Source organism: Aegilops tauschii, chromosome 1, assembly GCF_002575655.3.
Source record: "Aegilops tauschii subsp. strangulata cultivar AL8/78 chromosome 1, Aet v6.0, whole genome shotgun sequence".
NCBI classification, from domain to species: Eukaryota; Viridiplantae; Streptophyta; class Magnoliopsida; order Poales; family Poaceae; genus Aegilops; species Aegilops tauschii.
In genome coordinates this window covers 479127008-479146826 of record NC_053035.3, presented here as the reverse complement: position 1 = coordinate 479146826, position 19819 = coordinate 479127008, and the positions used below count along the sequence as shown (strand labels likewise).

At 44.1% G+C, this 19819-nt stretch overlaps 1 protein-coding gene across 1 annotated transcript; it reads right to left on the bottom strand.

Moving 5' to 3' along the window:
- Positions 1-1791: 1791 nt before the first annotated feature.
- On the bottom strand, positions 1792-5620 carry LOC109755744 (pirin-like protein). Its single transcript, XM_020314636.4, has 8 exons — positions 5345-5620; positions 4314-4457; positions 4179-4228; positions 3351-3389; positions 3183-3211; positions 3025-3087; positions 2574-2677; positions 1792-2496 (listed from the first exon to the last, which is right to left on the bottom strand). Exons 1-8 carry the CDS (start codon positions 5509-5511, stop codon positions 2010-2012), a joined length of 1083 nt encoding a protein of 360 aa, XP_020170225.1. The 5' UTR covers positions 5512-5620; the 3' UTR covers positions 1792-2009.
- Positions 5621-19819: the final 14199 nt, after the last annotated feature.

The following is a 19819-nucleotide window of genomic DNA, read 5'->3' as shown; positions in this document are numbered from 1 at the left end:
TGATAGTTTTTGTGGCCTATGTGGAGCATCGGACTCCTGAAGGCACTCCCTAGTAAATTGTACGATGGCAAGATATATTTGGGCCCTTGTGGACGACGACTTGGCTCAGACGCTAGTGGCATCGACATAACCAAGCGCTAAGAAATGGCTTTTTTCTCCCATGGAGTCGGTTTTTTCATGTGATGGTGTGAGGCTTAATTATGCGATTAGTTGGGTCACCCAACTCCTTTGCCACTACCGACCCATGCGCATATGTTGGACCTCCACGGGTAAAGTCCACATATCAGTATGAACGGTAGGGTATGGGTATACCCATGGGTACAAGATTATACTCGTGCCCTACCCATGACTTAACTGGTAGGGTATAGGTACTACCCATGCGTATAAAATTGCCCATACCCTGCCCATGCAGGTACGATATCCGCGGATACCCGTACCCATAGATAAAACTATCATCCTTAGAGAAGTACTTGCCTGCTGCGAGCAAATTGAATTTGTATACGAAGTAACTTTTATTAGGGATAAAATGCGACCATTTAAAATTATTCGATGGAACTCATTTTCTTTTCTTGATCTTGAATTACAATTTACTTCACCGAAAATGAATTTGAAATGGGATGCAAGCGAGTTAATTTTGCACTGACTACACTAGGAACATAGAAGATTTTCAAGAAAGCTCAGTACCAGTGTGGCTTGCAAGAAAGATGGTACTAAGATCATCCAGGGGTGCTACATAAAAGCAAGCGTGTTAGGAGGACTCCTCAATGCACCCCTATCTGGCTCCAGTTTTGGAAAGCTTCTATCCATTGTTTTGGTAGGTTTATTCTTTTCTGTCTTTATTCTTTGTTTTTTATATATATTTATTTTCTTCCTTCTTCTTCTTTCCTTTCTCCATTTTTTATTTTTCAGATGCATGAAATTTTTTAATCTGGCCGAGTTTACTCACAAACATTATTTTATATATGCTGTGAGCATTTAAAAAACAATTGCGAACAAATATTTATATTTTCATGGAAAGTGTTATTAGTGTGTGAACATTTTGCAAGTGTTGTGATTTTATTTTTAAACTTTACACATGTTTTAATAGGTCAAACACATTTTTCAAAAATTTCACCAACAAATTTCTACAGTTTATGATTTTTTAAATGCCATGAATACCCTTTGGAACGTGTGAACACTTTTGTTGAATGCTACAAACATTTTTATAAATGTACGAACATTTTTTCAAGTGCACATTTTACTAAAAATGCGTGATCATTTTTTAAGTAGAGTGAACACTTTTTAAAATATATATTGGTCATTTTTTTGTGAAATGTTTTCCTAAATATGTTTTTATAACATTTCTTAAAGTTGCAAAAATAGGAAAAAGTGAGACATAAACGCACCCACCTCAAACGGTCGAGGAACCACATTGGGAGTGTCTATGAGCCAGAGGTCCAAGTTAGGTGCCAAGTGTTGTAGTGCCAGTTTTTTTTTTCAATTTTCATTTGATTCTCTCAGTTTACTCCTGTTTTTTGTGGGTTCTTCTGTTTTTAAATGTGAACCTTTTTTAGAAAAAGTGTATGAATAGTTCAAAATTACATGAGCAATGTTATAAAATGTACTCCCTCGGTATCAAAATATAAGGCGCTTTTGTAGGCTAGTTTAGCCCACCAAAACGTCTTATATTATTTTGTTACAGAGGTAGTATATGTTTTTTTGACAAAGATGCTTCAACATATTTGAAAGCATGGGGATGTTTTTAGAAATTTAGATATATTTTAAATCTTTTGAGTATTATTTCTAAAAATGTGACCATCATGCAATACTTATATTTTTCTTTCGCCATAAAGAACACTTATATCTTGACTAGAACAAATAACCCCGTGGGCCTTTGGATTGGATTTTGAGCTAGACCGATCACTAGGCAGAAAAAAAAATACATGCAATGCAGCCCCGTTGTGCCGTCGACTGCCATGGCACCTTCTTCTCTCGTTGGCTCACCAATGTCTGTGAATGCACGACTGTGGTCACTGGCCAGAGGTCCAGCCGGCGGCCATCTCGAAGCCGTTGCGGCGGTTCAGGTAGTCCTCCCTGGCCTGTTGCACCTCCTCGCTCGTGTTCATCACGAAGGGCCCGTCCAGCGCCACCGCCTCGCCATGCGGCCGCGCCGCCAGCAGCAAGAACCGGGTCCCCGCGCCTTCGCTCCGCACGTCCACGCCATCGCCGTCGCCGCCAAACACGACGCAGTGATGCGCGCCGGCCGCCTCGTCCCCTGGCTGGCCGAAGCTGGCCTCGCCGTCGATGACGTAGGCGCACGCGCTCCAGCCGGCTGGGACGGGCTGGCGCAGGCGCGCGCCGGGCCGCATGGTCACGTCGAGCCACATGGCCGGGGTGCGCGTCTGGATCGGCGAGCGCGCGCCCAGGGCCTCGCCGGCGATGACCTTGATGGACGCGCCGTCCTTCTCCGCCGTGGGGACGTCGCGGCTCCTCAGCTCCTGGTACCTCGGCGCCACCCTGTACACGTAGCAACAGCATTTGTTATTATTGTGTTCAGACAATATTTGCAAAATTTGAGGTGGATCCATGCATACATCTTGTCTGTTGAGGAGAGGTTGAGCCAGAGGTTGAGGCCCCTCTGCACCCCCTCACCACCCGGCATCTCTGCGTGCACCACACCACGCCCGGCCGTCATCCACTGTTACAAGTGTTTCCTTCCTTGTTAATATCAGCATATAAGACCATGCCATGGAAGGTGATTGTGTTTAACACGAATATCCAATTCTAAGGCCGGGCTCATCTGCACCCGGTGAACAATAAATTCAAAACAAATATTAAAAAAATCCAATCCTGAGCCCGGGCTCATCTGCATCCGTGAAAAATAAATTCAAAACAAATACTAAAAAAATTCCGAGCCCGGGCTCATCTGCACCCGTTGAACACCCATATGTATGTTTGATTTTTAGCTTTCAAACTAAGAACATGCACATCGGTGATATATTCACAGGCCACTTGGGATAATTGCTGAGCTTGAAGAGACCTAACCTGAACATCTCCGGTGTTGATCGTGCCCTTGTGGCCTGAAAAGTCATGGTAACTCAAGCCTCCCTGAAAATGACGAAATTTTATCGCATAAGTCCTAATCCAACGGAAGTTGTTCTTTTCATATGGCAAGAATAATGAGAGTTACGCGGACTTTTTACCTCAAGCATGTAGGTAACATTCTCGAATCCTGAAGGGACACCATAGAAAAAAGAAATACAGTTAGACCATAATTCTTTAATACATGAAACTAGCTTATCCATGCAATCGGTGTCATAGAAATTCTATACTCCGTGAGTATGTACAAGAATGGTAAATAAATTACGAACCTCGGTGTGGATGATCAGAAAAGCCAGCTGGACGAGAAACTGAAAAAGAAGGTAGGTGTGAATTAATTGTAAGTTGACCAATTTAGTATATGAACAATCAAATATGTATGATTTTATTTAGTTAGCCTATAGTTGAACATTGTATTTAGCGATGGATTAGGTGTTTAAGTTGGACACCATTAACTCAAGCCTTATAATATAAGCATCTCGGGGTAGTCAAAATAGACTAGATGGACCATGAGAGTGACGGTCCGGATACCCGTGGCAGGGGTGACCAGACCTGCCGACCATGGCGGGTGATCAGCGATGTTGCCTGACGGTCCCTCACGGCTATCTTGTCGTGTACCATATCGATTTAGGATATTTAGAGGAGCGTTCACAGTCGTTCCACCGGGAGTAGTGGAGTTTACGGAACTCCATTAGTAGATCTTGGTGTTGTTGATGTGATTAGTTATTCTTGGTCAAGACCATTTCGGATTTTATAGCTTGTACACAATCATTTTCAATATGTGTCCCTTTTTAGTTGATGGGGAGTCGATTAATCATGCATAAGCTATTCGACTTTATAAGTTGTACAAATATTCAAAATGAACAAAAAATAACTAAGTTTTTTATGCACATGGTTTTTTGCCACATCACATCTTTTTCTTCTTCTTACAATGTTTGGTTCAAGTAAAAATAGATGTATTGTATTAACCGCAGTAATTTTTCCATGTGTCGTTCATTGAGCATCTTTAATTAACTGGTTGAAAAGGTAAATTAAGATGCTAGAGCAGCTGGTCAGAGCAACTGAAGATTCCAATTTGGATGATCATCATGCATACGTACATTCAAACTCATCCAAGGAGATGAAAGGATCCAAGCTCTGCAACTCAGGCCTGCAAGAAGTAACAAAGTTTGAATTGAGCTTTGTGTTGGGCACCATAAATTGATGAGGATCGGGTGCATGATGTGATTGATCACCTGCCAATGCTCCTCCGGAGAGCGAAGCCGTCGCCGACAGCCTTGCGTTCGCACATGAACTTCTGAACCACCGCCCGTGGCCTCCTCACCGAGTGCTCCTCCTCGTCATCGATCTCAGCAGCAGCAGCATCTTCGTCACTGTCACTGCCACGCATTCAAGGAGAGGTCAGAAAGTGGAATATGCATCACATGGAGAATATAATCTGCATGCATCACATGCGCCGATATACTCCTTAATCATCGCAAAAGACCAACCAGTATGTCATAGATTAATCCGTTGTTAAAAGCTAGCTATAGGTTGGGATAATATTTAGAATGTAAAGTATTCCAAATAATCCTCCGGTCGGAAATACAGTGCATATGTTTTTTTAAGTTTGACCAAGTTTGTAGAGGAAAATATCATATTTGATAACACTAAATAAAATATGCTTGTCGTATCTTAATTAGATTGATCATGTATTTATAGATGTAGGTTCTTTTCAATATAAAGTGGATCAAACTCTCTGGAGGTCGGGTTTTGGAAAGAAGTATAAAATTGACCAAACTTTATAGAGGTTCCCTTTTGAAAGGAAATGTACAAATACATAAACCCTTTTAGTAATGAGAGAGCTGTTAACTAGGAATGTTCTTGCTTGGTTAATACTCCGTATATATATATATATATATAGACATATTCTAGAGTGTAGATTCACTCATTTTGCTCGGTATGTAGTTCATATTGAAATCTCTAAACAGATTTATTTTTAGGAATGAAAGGAGTACTATAATCAAGCCGAGCAGTTGGGATCTTTAATGCTGGCTACTTGTAGTTGGTTCCTACGTCTGTTTTGTAAGCTTTTTTTCTCTTTTTTGCGGGAGCTCTTGCTAATCAATGAGATGAGACAAAGCTTTTGCCTTGTTTTGAAGGACCAGTTCACAAGCAGAGCCATAGTATACATCGATCAGAAAACGAATGAATCTCCGTCAACATTTGAGAAAAAACTGTATGGAGTCAATACATGCTTGCTATGCATGCATAGGTGTGTGTTTACCTGTTGGCGCCGATCGTTCCGTTGACCCCGAACTCCAGGAGGTCCCTCTGGGCGCCGCGCTCCTCCGCCTCCGTAGCCGGCGGCAGCCCGGCCAAGTCGACGATCGGCCCGCCGTGGCGAGAGGACGCGGGGGAGGGGCAGAAGGAGACGCATGCGGCGGCAGACATGGCTGGCGGGCTGCGTGTATGTATATACGCACGTACGTGACAGACAGCCGGAGCTCTGCAGACCTTGGCTGCGCTATAGTATGTTTTGCTGTGAGCGAGTCTGTGCTCCCACGCCGGCGTCTATATATACCCGCAGCCGCGAGCGCGTCGGCGCCGCTTAAATTTTAACAAGTGGAGCGCCCACGCACGCACGTTCGAAGGAAGGCGTCAAGTGGGAACGCCGCCGCTGTCGCTGCTGCTGCGTTCGGTTGCGTTGCATGTACGAACGAAGCAGGGCACGCACTACTCCCTCCCTCCGTTCGGGAGTCGCTCCCTGCCAATCACAGCACGCACAGGCACGGCCAGGTGTGAACCCTTCATCGAAGCAACCCGTGATTAGACGGTTAGCATAAAAGTGGTCTATCCAACCCACCAAAGTTTAAGTCATAGACTTAATACTAGTATTGCTCGCAATTTACCCGAAAAAAAGTATTGCTTGCAATTTTCTAGATTTAATTCAGACTTTTCGACGATGTTTGTTCGGTTAGAGATGACGTTTTCGTCGATTAAGAGGCGTCTGTGCTGACTTCGTGAATCCCAAAATGCTATGCCGGTTCAGTCACTCGAAGATGCTCATACGTGTAGACCTACGTGCGTGCGTTTACAGGGACGGGTATATGCTTGTTGTGTATGTACCCGCAGCCGCGAGCGCGCCGGCGCTTAAATTTTAACAAGCGGAGCGCCCACGCACGCACGCAGGAAGGTGTCAAGTGGGAACGCCGCCGCTGTCGTTGCGTTCGGTTGCGTTGCATGTACGAAGCAGGGCACTACTCCCTCCGCTCGGGAGTACCAATCAGTGTCACGCACGCACGGCCAGGTGTGAACGCTCCGAGCTTGCGGGTGGCCCCCACCGGCGCGTGTCTTGTCGCATCCCGGCTCCCCGTCTGTACTAGTGGGAACGCTGTGCCTGTCACGGCCGTTACGACAAGACCCCGTCCCCATGCACGCACTCGCCGGGCGCATCTGCTCACCGGCGGGGCCCGGAGCGCAGTGTCAGGAGGAGGGAGGGTTGCGTGGCCGGGACGTGTGTGTGTGCACGCACTTGCTAGCCTATCGGCTATCGATCGCGGCTATAGTGACACACACACACACACCTGCTTCTCCTAGTGTGAACCGCTCCCTTGTCTTCATCCGCTGGCTGGTCTGATCCTCTCCTGATTCGCGCCCCCTCTCTCCGCCAAACTGTGCAGTGCGATGCAATGCATCCAGCTCGATCGATCCATCTTGGTTGGGGTCAAACCGGTTTTGTTTAAAAGGAAACCGGAAGCGAGCCGGTTCCGGTGTGTACAGCAGCGTCCTCTGCTTCTTCCTCGATGCCCGGCTCCACTTTTCATACGTGCGTGCGCAGTCGAAGCAATCTAGTTTAAAGTTGAAACAACCTTTTTTTTAAGTAGAAAAGTTTAAACATCTTACTATAAGAACGTAGGGATTGTGTAATTGGTCCTTCTCAATTTTTGTTCCTGCTTTTGTGCGGATCTTTTTACCAGATCTAGCTACAACTAAGTTTCAGCTGAGCAAATTAAAGCACTTATTCCATCGCTGATGAGTACCTCTTCGACTGTTCTCAAAATAGGCTTTCGGGCCGCTTTATAAATAAATCAACATCACAGAGTACACGGCCGAACGATGCATTGTGGTGAAGAGGTCCTCTCACAAAGCAGACCAACAAATACAATAAGAAGCATAGAAGTAGCATAACACCTCAGCGAGGCTTAACTGAAGACGCCTGAGCTCCACGACAACATCTCTAGGAAGGTGACGGCGCAAAAGCGTCACCGCTGTCAAGCCCGAACATAGAAATATTCTAGCCCAACATCACAAAAGTACCTCTTGGACTGTTAAGCTCATTAATTGGTGCATGGCGATTTACATATCTTTGCGTTCATGATGGCCTGCACAGTTGGGATGGTCGTGCCTATCTATCGAAAGCGATGTAGAGGCCAGCGGCGTTTCTGCCTTTTCTACGAGAATGGGCATAGTGTGTTGGATTATGGATGGGCTTAGGCCCATATAAGACACTAATCCCTGGTTAATCTTGAGGCCCATGTATGAGATGGCAGGTGGTGGGAAGTTTAGTCCCACCTTGCTAGTTGAGGAGAGTTGAGACCCCTTTATAAGGGCTGCTCTACCACTTGCCATTGGGAGCTTGGGAAAAGGAGTGGTACACGCGCGCTCCTCCTCCTCCGCCGCCACGACGCGCGCACGCGCCGCGGGTTGCGGGAATGAGCCGAGCCGAAGCTGCTCAGGAACGAATTTCTGATCGGAAAAGTGCTAATATTTCCAACAATCCAAAAACCTTATCAGCGATGAACGTGTTCTGGGTTGGTGGTGTGTCCCTCACAGAAATGATTGCTCCTGAACAGGAGGCGTTTAGGAAGGCAACCACAATCTTTCTAGGAGCAGGGTTGCCACTGATGTTGGCAGTGAGCTGTATGCCATGGAGTTCTGTATTGGACCAGACTCATGAGATACAGTGCACTGCTAAGGAGCTGGAGCTCCTGAAGTGTGAGTTACCGGACAAGTTTGTCGCGGGTTGCATTATTGCAAAACTCCCTCCTAGTTGGAGGAACTTTGCTACTTCTCTCAAGCACTTGAGACTTCAAGCACTTGAGACTTGAATTCTCTGTTGAGGATGTCATCGGTCATCTCAGTGTTGAGCAGAACTCGAGAGCAAAGGACTCACACGTGAAAGGGGCAGAGGGTTCTTCTAGCGCCAATGTGGTGCACAAGAACTTCCATAAGTTCAAGGGAAAGAACTCTGTCCAGCAGAATACTACCTTTAAGAAGAAGGGTAAGAAGAAAGACAAAAAGAGAGATGGCTGCTTTACTTGTGGTTCAGATGAACATTGGGCAAACAAGTGCCCAAACAAGTACAAGAAGCCAGCACAGGACTCCAAGTCTGTGAATGTCACTCTGAGCAACAATGATGCGGCATCTGGGTATGGTAATCTATTTACCATACTTTCAATTTGTCAGTCCACCGATTGGTGGGTTGACACTGGGGCCAATATTCATGTGTGAGTTGATGTGTCTTTGTTTTCTTCCTACCAGGTCGCACGAGATTGTTCCGTCCTGGTGGGGAATGGCTCGCATGCTTCTGTTCATGGTGTTGGCACGGTAGATCTGAAGTTTACTTCGGGAAAGATCATGCAACTGAAGAACGTGCGGCATGTCCCCGCCATAAAGAAGAATCTCGTTAGTGGCTCCCTTCTATGTAAAGAAGGGTTTAAGTTAGTATTTGAGTCTAACAAAGTAGTCGTATCTCGGTATGGACTATTTGTTGGAAAAGGGTATGATTGTGGTGGTTTGTTCTGCCCTTCCCTGGAGGATTTCTGTAATAAAGTCGTGAACCAAATTCATTCTAATGTGAACGAATCTGAGGTTTGGCATTCACGTCTTTGTCACATAAATTTCGGTAGTATGACGGGCTAGCTAAGATGGATTTAATCCCGAGTTTCACTTTAGCCAAAGGCTCTAAGTGCCATGCGTGTGTGGAAGCTAAGCAACCTCGTAAGCCTCACAAGCCTGCGAAGGAGAGACACCTGGCACCTCTAGAGCTCATACATTCAGATCTCTGTGAGATGAATGGTGTGTTGACTATGAAGGAAATATGCCCTAGAGGCAATAATAAAGTATTATATATTTCCTTATATCATGATAAATGTTTATTATTCATGCTAGAATTGTATTAACCAGAAACATAATACATGTGTGAATACATAGACAAACAGAGTGTCACTAGTATGCATCTACTTGACTAGCTCGTTAATCAAAGATGGTTATGTTTCCTAGCCATAGACATGAGTTGTCATTTGATTAACGGGATCACCTCATTAGGAGAATGACGTGATTGACATGACCCATTACGTTAGCTTAGCACCCGATCGTTTAGTATGTTGCTATTGCTTTCTTCATGACTTATACATGTTCCTATGACTATGAGATTATGCAACTCCCGTTTACCGGAGGAACACTTTGTGTGCTAGCAAACGTCACAACGTAACTGGGTGATTATAAAGGTGCTCTACAGGTGTCTCCAAAGGTACTTGTTCGGTTGGCGTATTTCGAGATTAGGATTTGTCACTCCGATTGTCGGAGAGGTATCTCTGGGCCCACTCGGTAATGCACATCACTATAAGCCTTGCAAGCATTGTGACTAATGAGTTAGTTGCGGGATGATGTATTATGGAACGAGTAAAGAGACTTGCCGGTAACGAGATTGAACTAGGTATCGAGATACCGACGATCGAATCTCGGGCAAGTAACATACCGATGACAAAGGGAACAACGTATGTTGTTATGCGGTCTGATCGATAAAGATCTTCGTAGAATATGTGGGAGCCAATATGGGCATCCAGGTCCCGCTATTGGTTATTGACCGGAGAGGTGTCTCGGTCATGTCTACATAGTTCTCGAACCCGAAGGGTCCGCACGCTTAACGTTACGATGACAGTTTTATTAAGTTTTGATGTACCGAAGGAGTTCGGAGTCCCGGATGAGATCGGGGACATGACGAGGAGTCTCGAAATGACCGAGACGTAAAAATCGATATATTGGACGACTATATTCGGACTTCGGAAAGGCTCCGAGTGATTCGGGTATTTTTCGGAGTACCGGAGAGTTACGGGAATTCGTATTGGGCCTTAATGGGCCATACGGGAAAGGAGAGAAAGGCCTCAAAAGGTGGCCGCACCCCTCCCCATGGTCTGGTCCAAATTGGACTAGGGAAGGGGGGCGCACCCTTCCTTCTTTCTCCTTCCCCCTTCCCTTCTCCTACTTCCACAAGGAAAGGAGGGGAGTAGGACTCCCCCCTATGGCGCGCCTCTCCCCTTGGCCGGCTGCCTCCCCCTTGCTCCTTTATATACGGGGGCAGGGGGCACCCCAGAGACACAACAATTGATCCTTGAGATCTCTTAGCCGTGTGCGGTGCCCCCCTCCACCATATTACACCTCGATAATACCGTTGCGGAGCTTAGGCGAAGCCCTGCGTCGGTGGAACATCATCATCGTCACCACGCCGTCGTGCTGACGAAACTCTCCCTCAACACTCGGCTGGATCGGAGTTCGAGGGACGTCATCGAGCTGAACGTGTGTAGAACTCGGAGGTGTCGTGCGTTCGGTACTTGATCGGTCGGATTATGAAGACGTACGACTACATCAACCGCGTTGTGATAACGCTTCCGCTGTCGGTCTACGAGGGTACGTGGACAACACTCTCCCCTCTCGTTGCTATGCATCACCATGATCTTGCGTGTGCATAGGAATTTTTTTGAAATTACTACGTTCCCCAACAGTGGTATCAGAGCCTGGTTTTATGTGTTGATGCTATGCACGAGTAGAACACAAGTGAGTTGTGGGCGATATAAGTCATACTGCTTACCAGCATGTCATACTTTGGTTCAGCGGTATTGTGAGATGAAGCGGCCCGGACCGACATTACGCGTACGCTTACGCGAGACTGGTTTCACCGTTCGGAGCACTCGTTGCTTAAAGGTGACTGGCGGGTGTCTGTCTCTCTCACTTTAGTTGAACCGAGTGTGGCTACGCCCGGTCCTTGCGAAGGTTAAAACAGCACCAACTTGACAAACTATCGTTGTGGTTTTGATGCGTAGGTAAGAACGGTTCTTGCTAAGCCCGTAGCAGCCACGTAAAACTTGCAACAACAACTAGAGGACGTCTAACTTGTTTTTGCAGGGCATGTTGTGATGTGATATGGTCAAGACATGATGTGATATGTTGTATGAGATGATCATGTTTTGTAACCGAGTTATCGGCAACTGGCAGGAGCCATATGGTTGTCGCTTTATTGTATGAGATGCAATCGCCATGTAATAGTTTTACTTTATCACTAAGCGGTAGCGATAGTCGTAAAAGCAATGAGTTGGCGAGACGACAACGATACTACGATGGAGATCAAGGTGTCGCGCCGGTGATGATGGTGATCATGACGGTGCTTCGGAGATGGAGATCACGAACACGGTGCTTCGGAGATGGAGATCACGAACACGGTGCGCCGGTAACGATGGTGATCATAACGGTGCTTCGAAGATGGAGATCACAAGCACAAGATGATGATGGCCATATCATATCACTTATATTGATTGCATGAGATGTTAATCCTTTATGCATCTTATCTTCCTTTGATTGACGGTAGCATTATAAGATGATCTCTCACTAAAATTTCAAGATAAAAGTGTTCTCCCTGAGTATGCACCGTTGCGAAAGTTCTTCGTGCTGAGACACCACGTGATGATCGGGTGTGATAGGCTCTACGTTCAAATACAACGGGTGCAAAACAGTTGCACACGCGGAATACTCAGGTTAAACTTGACGAGCCTAGCATATGTACAGATATGGCCTCGGAACACGGAGACCGAAAGGTCGAGCGTGAATCATATAGTAGATATGATCAACATAGTGATGTTCACCATTGAAACTACTCCATCTCACGTGATGATCGGACATGGTTTAGTTGATTTGGATCACGTAATCACTTAGATGATTAGAGGGATATCTATCTAAGTGGGAGTTCTTAAGTAATATGATTAATTGAACTTAAATTTATCATGAACTTAGTGCTGATAGTATTTTGCAAATTATGTTATAGATCAATAGCTCGCGTTCTTGCTTCCCTGTGTTTATTTTTGATATGTTCCTAGAGAAAAAATTATGTTGAAAGATGTTAGTAGCAAAGATGCGGATTGGATCCGTGATCTGAGGATTATCCTCATTGCTGCACAAAAAAATTATGTCCTTGATGCACCGCTAGGTGACAGACCTATTGCATGAGTAGATGCAGACGTTATGAACGTTTGGCTAGCTCAATATGATGACTACTTGATAGTTTAGTACACCATGCTTAACGGCTTAGAATCGGGACTTCAAAGACGTTTTGAACGTCATGGACCATATGAGATGTTCCAGGAGTTGAAGTTAATATTTCAAGCAAATACCCGAGTTGAGAGATATGAAATCTCCAACAAGTTCTATAGCTAAAAGATGGAGGAGAATCGCTCAACTAGTGAGCATGTGCTCAGATTGTCTGGGTACTACAATCGCTCGAATCAAATGGGAGTTTATCTTCCAGATAAAATAGTGATTGACAGAATTCTCTAGTCACCATCACCAAGTTAGTAGAACTTCGTGATGAACTATAGTATGCAAGGGATGATGAAAGTAATTCCCGAGCTCTTCGTGATGCTGAAATCGACGAAGGTAGAAATCAAGAAAAACATCAAGTGTTGATGGTTGACGAGACCACTAGTTTCAAGAAAAGGGCAAAGGGAAGAAGGGGAACTTCAAGAAGAACGGCAAGCAAGTTGCTGCTCAAGTGAAGAAGCCTAAGTCTGGTCCTAAGCCTGAGACTAAGTGCTTCTACTGCAAAGGGACTGGTCACTGGAAGCGGAACTACCCCAACTATTTGGTGGATAAGAAGGATGGCAAAGTGAACAAAGGTATATTGGATATACATGTTATTGATGTGTACTTTGCTAGTGTTTATAGCAACCCCTCGGTATTTGATACTGGTTCAGTTGCTAAAGAGTAGTAACTCGAAACGGGAGTTGCAGTATAAACAGAGACTAGTAAAAGGCGAGGTGACGATGTGTGTTGGAAGTAGTTCCAAGATTGATATGATCATCATCGCACACTCCCTATACTTTCGGGATTAGTGTTGAAACTAAATAAGTGTTATTTGGTGTTTGCATTCAGCATGAATATGATTTGATCATGTTTATTGCAATACGGTTATTCATTTAAGTTAGAGAACAATTGTTGTTCTGTTTACATGAATAAAAAACCTTTTATGGTCATACACACCAACGAAAATGGTTTGTTGGATCTCGATCGTAGTGATACACATATTCATAATATTGAAGCCAAAAGATACAGAGTTAATAATGACAGTGCAACTTATTTGTGGCACTGCCGTTTGGGTCATATTGGTGTAAAGCGCATGAAGAAACTCCATACTGATGGAATTTTGGAATCACTTGATTTTGAATCACTTGGTACTTGCGAACCGTGCCTCATGGGCAAGATGACCAAAACACCGTTCTCCGGAACTATGGAGAGAGCAACAGATTTGTTGGAAATCATACATACAGATGTATGTGGTCCGATGAATATTGAGGCTCGTGGCGGATATCGTTATTTTCTCACCTTCACAGATGATTTGAGCAGATATGGGTATATCTACTTAATGAAACATAAGTCTGAAACATTTGAAAAGTTCATATAATTTCAGAGTGAAGTGGAAAATCATCGTAACAAGAAAATAAAGTTTCTACGATCTGATCGTAGAGAAGAGTATTTGAGTTACGAGTTTGGCCTTCAGTTAAAACAATGTGGAATAGTTTCACAAATTCATGCCACCTGGAACACCACAGCATAATGGTGTGTCCAAACATCATAACCGTACTTTATTGGATATAGTGCAATCTATGATGACTCTTACCAATTTACCACTATCGTTTTGGGGTTATGCATTAGAGACAGCTGCATTCACGTTAAATAGGGCACCATCAAAATCCGTTGCGACGACGCCTTATGAACTGAGGTTTAGCAAGAAACCGAAGTTGTCGTTTCTTAAAATTTTGGGGTTGCGATGCTTATGTGAAAAAGTTTCATCCTGATAAGTTCAAACCCAAATCGGTGAAATGTGTCTTCATAGGATACCCAAAGGAGACAATTGGGTACACCTTCTATCACAGATCCGAAGGCAAGACATTCGTTGCTAAAATGGATCCTTTCTAGAGAAGGAGTTTTCTCTTGAAAGAAGTGAGTGGGAGGAAAGTAGAACTTGATGAGGTAACTGTACCTGCTCCCTTATTGGAAAGTAGTTCATCACAGAAATCTGTTCCTGTGACTCCTACACCAATTACTGAGGAAGTTAATGATGATGATCATGTAACTTCAGATCAAGTTACTACCAAACCTCGTAGGTAAACCAGAGTAAGATCCGCACCAGAGTGCACTAGTACAAAACAGGGCTTTCGTCACAGGGCAATTTTCACATTAGTCCCGGTTCAGTCACGAACCGGGACTAATGTGAGCATTGGTCCCGGTTCGTGCGGCAAAGGCATTAGTCCCGGTTCACCTGGGCCCTTTAGTCCCGGTTGGTGCCACGAACCGGGACTAAAGGGATCGATGCCCATTAGTACCGGTTGGTGGCACCAACCGGGACTAAAGGTCTAACCTTTAGTACCAGTTGGTGCCACCAACCGGTACTAATGGGCTTTGAGGCATTAGTACTGGTTCATGGCACGAACCGGTACTAAAGGACCCATTTTCAAACTCTACCCCCCCCCCCCCCCCCCCGGACCGCCTTTTCAGTTTTAGAAAAAACAAAAGAAAATGATGGAAGTGTCAAAAAAATAAAATAAAATAAGTTTCCCATGTGATATGTGGTCTAGTTGTTGGGAAAATTAACAAATATGAATTTCGACTTTATTTGCAAAATATCTCTGGAATTTCTTAAAATGGGCATAACTTTTGCATACGAACTCGGATGAAAAAGTTTTTTATATGAAAAATCATCTACTCGAAAAGTTACATCCGAATTTAAGAAGGGGAACCCCGTTAAACATTTTCAAAATCCTCAAAAACCTAACAGAAAAAAAGATACGGGGCTTTTAAGAGGCAAAAAAATTCAAATTATGGTCAAACTGTGGTCAAACAATGGTCAAACTAATTATTCTAGAATATTAGTGTTACTAAATAATTATTTCAGTTGTTTTGAATTTTGGTCAAATCTGGTCAAACTGTGGTCAAATCTGGTCAAACTGTGGTCAAACTGTGGTCAAACTAATTATTCCAGAAATATTAGTGTTACTAAATAATTATTGTTTTTTAAAACAATAGTTTCAAACTCAAACAGTGAAATTTGTCACTTCATGCTCAAGCTAAATTCCTGAGGGTTAATAGGATTGACATCTTACTATTGTCAGAAAACAACATGTGCAGACTTGGAAACGAGGGAGAATAGAACCCGGAAGTTAAGCATGCTCAGGCTGGAGTAGTGAGAGGATGGGTGACCGTCCGGGAAGTTAGATGATTTGGAATGATGAGGGGTGATTAGAGATTACAGGATAAATTGAGCAGTGATGAGGGGTGGTGATTAGAGATTAGAGGTTAAAATAATTCAGAAATTTGAAAATAAAATAAAAATAAAAAAATTCACAAAAAAAATTTTCAAAAAAAAATCATAAAATTTTCTTTAGTCCCGGTTGGTGTTACCAACCGGGACTAAAGGTGGAGCTCCAGTCTGCGTCCACGTGGACGGCCTTTAGTCCCGGTTCGTGTAAGAACCGGGACTAAAGGGGGGAGGCATTAGTAACGACCCTTTAGTCCCGGTTCAAAAACCGGGACTAAAGGCCCTTACCAACCGGGACAAAAGCCCCCTTTTCTACTAGTGGTGGTACGGTAATCCTGTTCTGGAGGTTATGTTACTAGACCATGACGAACCTACGAACTATGAAGAAGCGATGGTGAGCCCAGATTCCGCAAAATGGCTTGAGACCATGAAATCTGAGATGAGATCCATGTATGAGAACAAAGTGTGGACTTTGGTTGACTTGCCCGATGATCGGCAAGCAATTGAGAATAAATGGATCGTCAAGAGGAAGACGGACGCTGATAGTAGTGTTACTATCTACAAAGCTAGAATTGTCGCAAAAAGGTTTTTCGACAAGTTCAGAGTGTTGACTACGATGAGAGTTTCTCACTCGTATCTATGCTTAAGTTTGTCCGAATCATGTTAGCAATTGCCGCATTTTATGAAATATGGCAAATGGATAAACAAAACTGCATTCCTTAATGGATTTATTAAAGAAGAGTTGTATATGATGCAACCAGAAGGTTTTGTCAATCCTAAAGGTGCTAACAAAATATGCAAGCTCCAGCGATCCATTTATGGACTGGTGCAAGCATCTCGGAGTAGGAATATACGCTTTGATAAGTTGATCAAAGGATATAGTTTTATACAGACTTGCGGTGAAGCCTGTATTTACAAGAAAGTGAGTGGGAGCAGTACGGCATTTCTGATAAGTATATGTGAATGACATATTGTTGATCGGAAATAATGTAGAATTATTCTGCAAAGCATAAAGGAGTGTTTGAAAGGAGTTTTCAAAGAAAAGACCTCGGTGAAGCTGCTTATATATTGAGCATCAAGATCTATAGAGATAGATGAAGATGCTTGATAAAGTTTTTCAATGAGTACATACCTTAACAAGATTTTGAAGTAGTTCAAAATGGAACAGTCAAAGAAAGAGTTCTTGCCTGTGTTACAAGGTGTGAAATTGAGTAAAGACTCAAAGCCCGACCACGGCAAAAGATAGAAAGAGAATGAAAGTCATTCCCTATGCCTTGGCCATAGGTTTTATAAAGTATGCTATGCTGTGTACCAGATCTATTGTATACCCTACATTTTGGCAAGGGAGTACAATAGTGATCTAGGAGTAGATCACTGGACAGCGGTCAAAATTATCCTTAGTGGAATAAGGATATGTTTCTCGATTATGGAAGTGACAAAAAGGTTCGTCGTAAAGGGTTACGTCGATGCAAGTTTTGACACTAAATCTAGATGACTCTATGTCTCGGTCTAGATACATATTGAAAGTGGGAGCAATTAGCTAGAGTAGCTCCGTGCAGAGCATTGTAGACATAGAAATTTGCAAAATACTTACGGATCTGAATGTGACAGACCCGTTGACTAAAATTATCTCACAATCAAAACATGATCACACCTTAGTACTCTTTGGGTGTTAATCACATAGCAATGTGAACTAGATTATTGACACTAGTAAACCCTTTGAGTGTTGGTCACATAGAGATGTGAACTATGGGTGTTAATCACATGGTGATGTGAATTATTGATGTTAAATCACATGGCGATGTGAACTAGATTATTGACTCTAGTGCAAGTGGGAGACTGAAGGAAATATGCCCTAGAGGCAATAATAAAGTATTATATATTTCCTTATATCATGATAAATGTTTATTATTCATGCTAGAATTGTATTAACCAGAAACATAATACATGTGTGAATACATAGACAAACAGAGTGTCACTAGTATGCATCTACTTGACTAGCTCGTTAATCAAAGATGGTTATGTTTCCTAGCCATAGACATGAGTTGTCATTTGATTAACGGGATCACCTCATTAGGAGAATGACGTGATTGACATGACCCATTACGTTAGCTTAGCACCCGATCGTTTAGTATGTTGCTATTGCTTTCTTCATGACTTATACATGTTCCTATGACTATGAGATTATGCAACTCCCGTTTACCGGAGGAACACTTTGAGTGCTACCAAACGTCACAACGTAACTGGGTGATTATAAAGGTGCTCTACAGGTGTCTCCAAAGGTACTTGTTCGGTTGGCGTATTTCGAGATTAGGATTTGTCACTCCGATTGTCGGAGAGGTATCTCTGGGCCCACTCGGTAATGCACATCACTATAAGCCTTGCAAGCATTGTGACTAATGAGTTAGTTGCGGGATGATGTATTATGGAACGAGTAAAGAGACTTGCCGGTAACGAGATTGAACTAGGTATCGAGATACCGACGATCGAATCTCGGGCAAGTAACATACCGATGACAAAGGAAACAACGTATGTTGTTATGCGGTCTGACCGATAAAGATCTTCGTAGAATATGTGGGAGCTAATATGGGCATCCAGGTCCCACTATTGGTTATTGACCGGAGAGGTGTCTCGGTCATGTCTACATAGTTCTCGAACCCGAAGGGTCCGCACGCTTAACGTTACGATGACAGTTTTATTGAGTTTTGATGTACCGAAGGAGTTCAGAGTCCCGGATGAGATCGGGGACATGACGACGAGTCTCGAAATGGCCGAGACGTAAAAATCGATATATTGGACGACTATATTCGGACTTCGGAAAGGTTCCGAGTGATTCGGGTATTTTTCGGAGTACCGGAGAGTTACGGGAATTCGTATTGGGCGTTAATGGGCCATACGGGAAAGGAGAGAAATGCCTCAAAAGGTGGCCGCACCCCTCCCCATGGTCTGGTCCGAATTGGACTAGGGAAGGGGGGCGCACCCTTCCTTCTTTCTCCTTCCCCCTTCCCTTCTCCTACTCCCACAAGGAAAGTAGGAGTCCTACTCCCGGTGGGAGTAGGACTCCCCCCTATGGCGCGCCTCTCCCCTTGGCCGGCTGCCTCCCCCTTGCTCCTTTATATACGGGGGCAGGGGGGCACCACAGAGACACAACAATTGATCCTTGAGATCTCTTAGCCGTGTGCGATGCCCCCCGCCACCATATTACACCTTGATAATACCGTTGCGGAGCTTAGGCGAAGCCCTGCGTCGGTGGAACATCATCATCGTCACCACGCCGTCGTGCTGACGAAACTCTCCCTCAACACTCGGCTGGATCGGAGTTCGAGGGACGTCATCGAGCTGAACGTGTGTAGAACTCGGAGGTGCCGTGCGTTCGGTACTTGATCGGTCGGATCGTGAAGACGTACGACTACATCAACCGCGTTGTGACAACGCTTCCGCTGTCGGTCTACGAGGGTACGTGGACAACACTCTCCCCTCTCGTTGCTATGCATCACCATGATCTTGCGTGTGCATAGGAAATTTTTTGAAATTACTACGTTCCCCAACAGACTAAAGGTGGAAAGAAATACTTCATGACTCTGATTGATGATTCCACTAGATTCTGCTATGTGTATTTGTTAAATACTAAGGATGAGGCTCTACACTACTTTAAAGTCTATAAGGCTGAAGTTGAGAACCAACTTGAGAAGAAAATAAAACGAGTCCGGTCTGATCGTGGTGGAGAGTACTTTTCTAATGAGTTTGATTTATTCTGTGCGGAACATGGTATTATTCATGAGAGGACGCCTCCCTACTCACCCCAGTAAAACGGGGTTGCCGAACGGAAAAACCGTACTCTAACTGATTTGGTTAACGCCATGTTAGATACATCGGGTTTATCCAAGGCATGATGAGGGGAGGCTGTATTGACATCTTGTCATGTCCTGAATAAAGTTCCCACAAAGGATAATGATTCTACTCCCTATGAGCAATGGGAAAAGAAAAGAACTACACTCTCTTACTTGCGCATTTGGGGCTGTTTGGCGAAAGTCAACGTGCCGATGATCAAAAAGCGCAAGTTGGGACCAAAGACCGTGAACTGTGTTTTTCTTGGCTATGCCAAGCATAACGTTGGCTATAGATTTCTAGTGGTGAAATCTGAGGTACCTGACAAGAAGGTCGGTACAATTATAG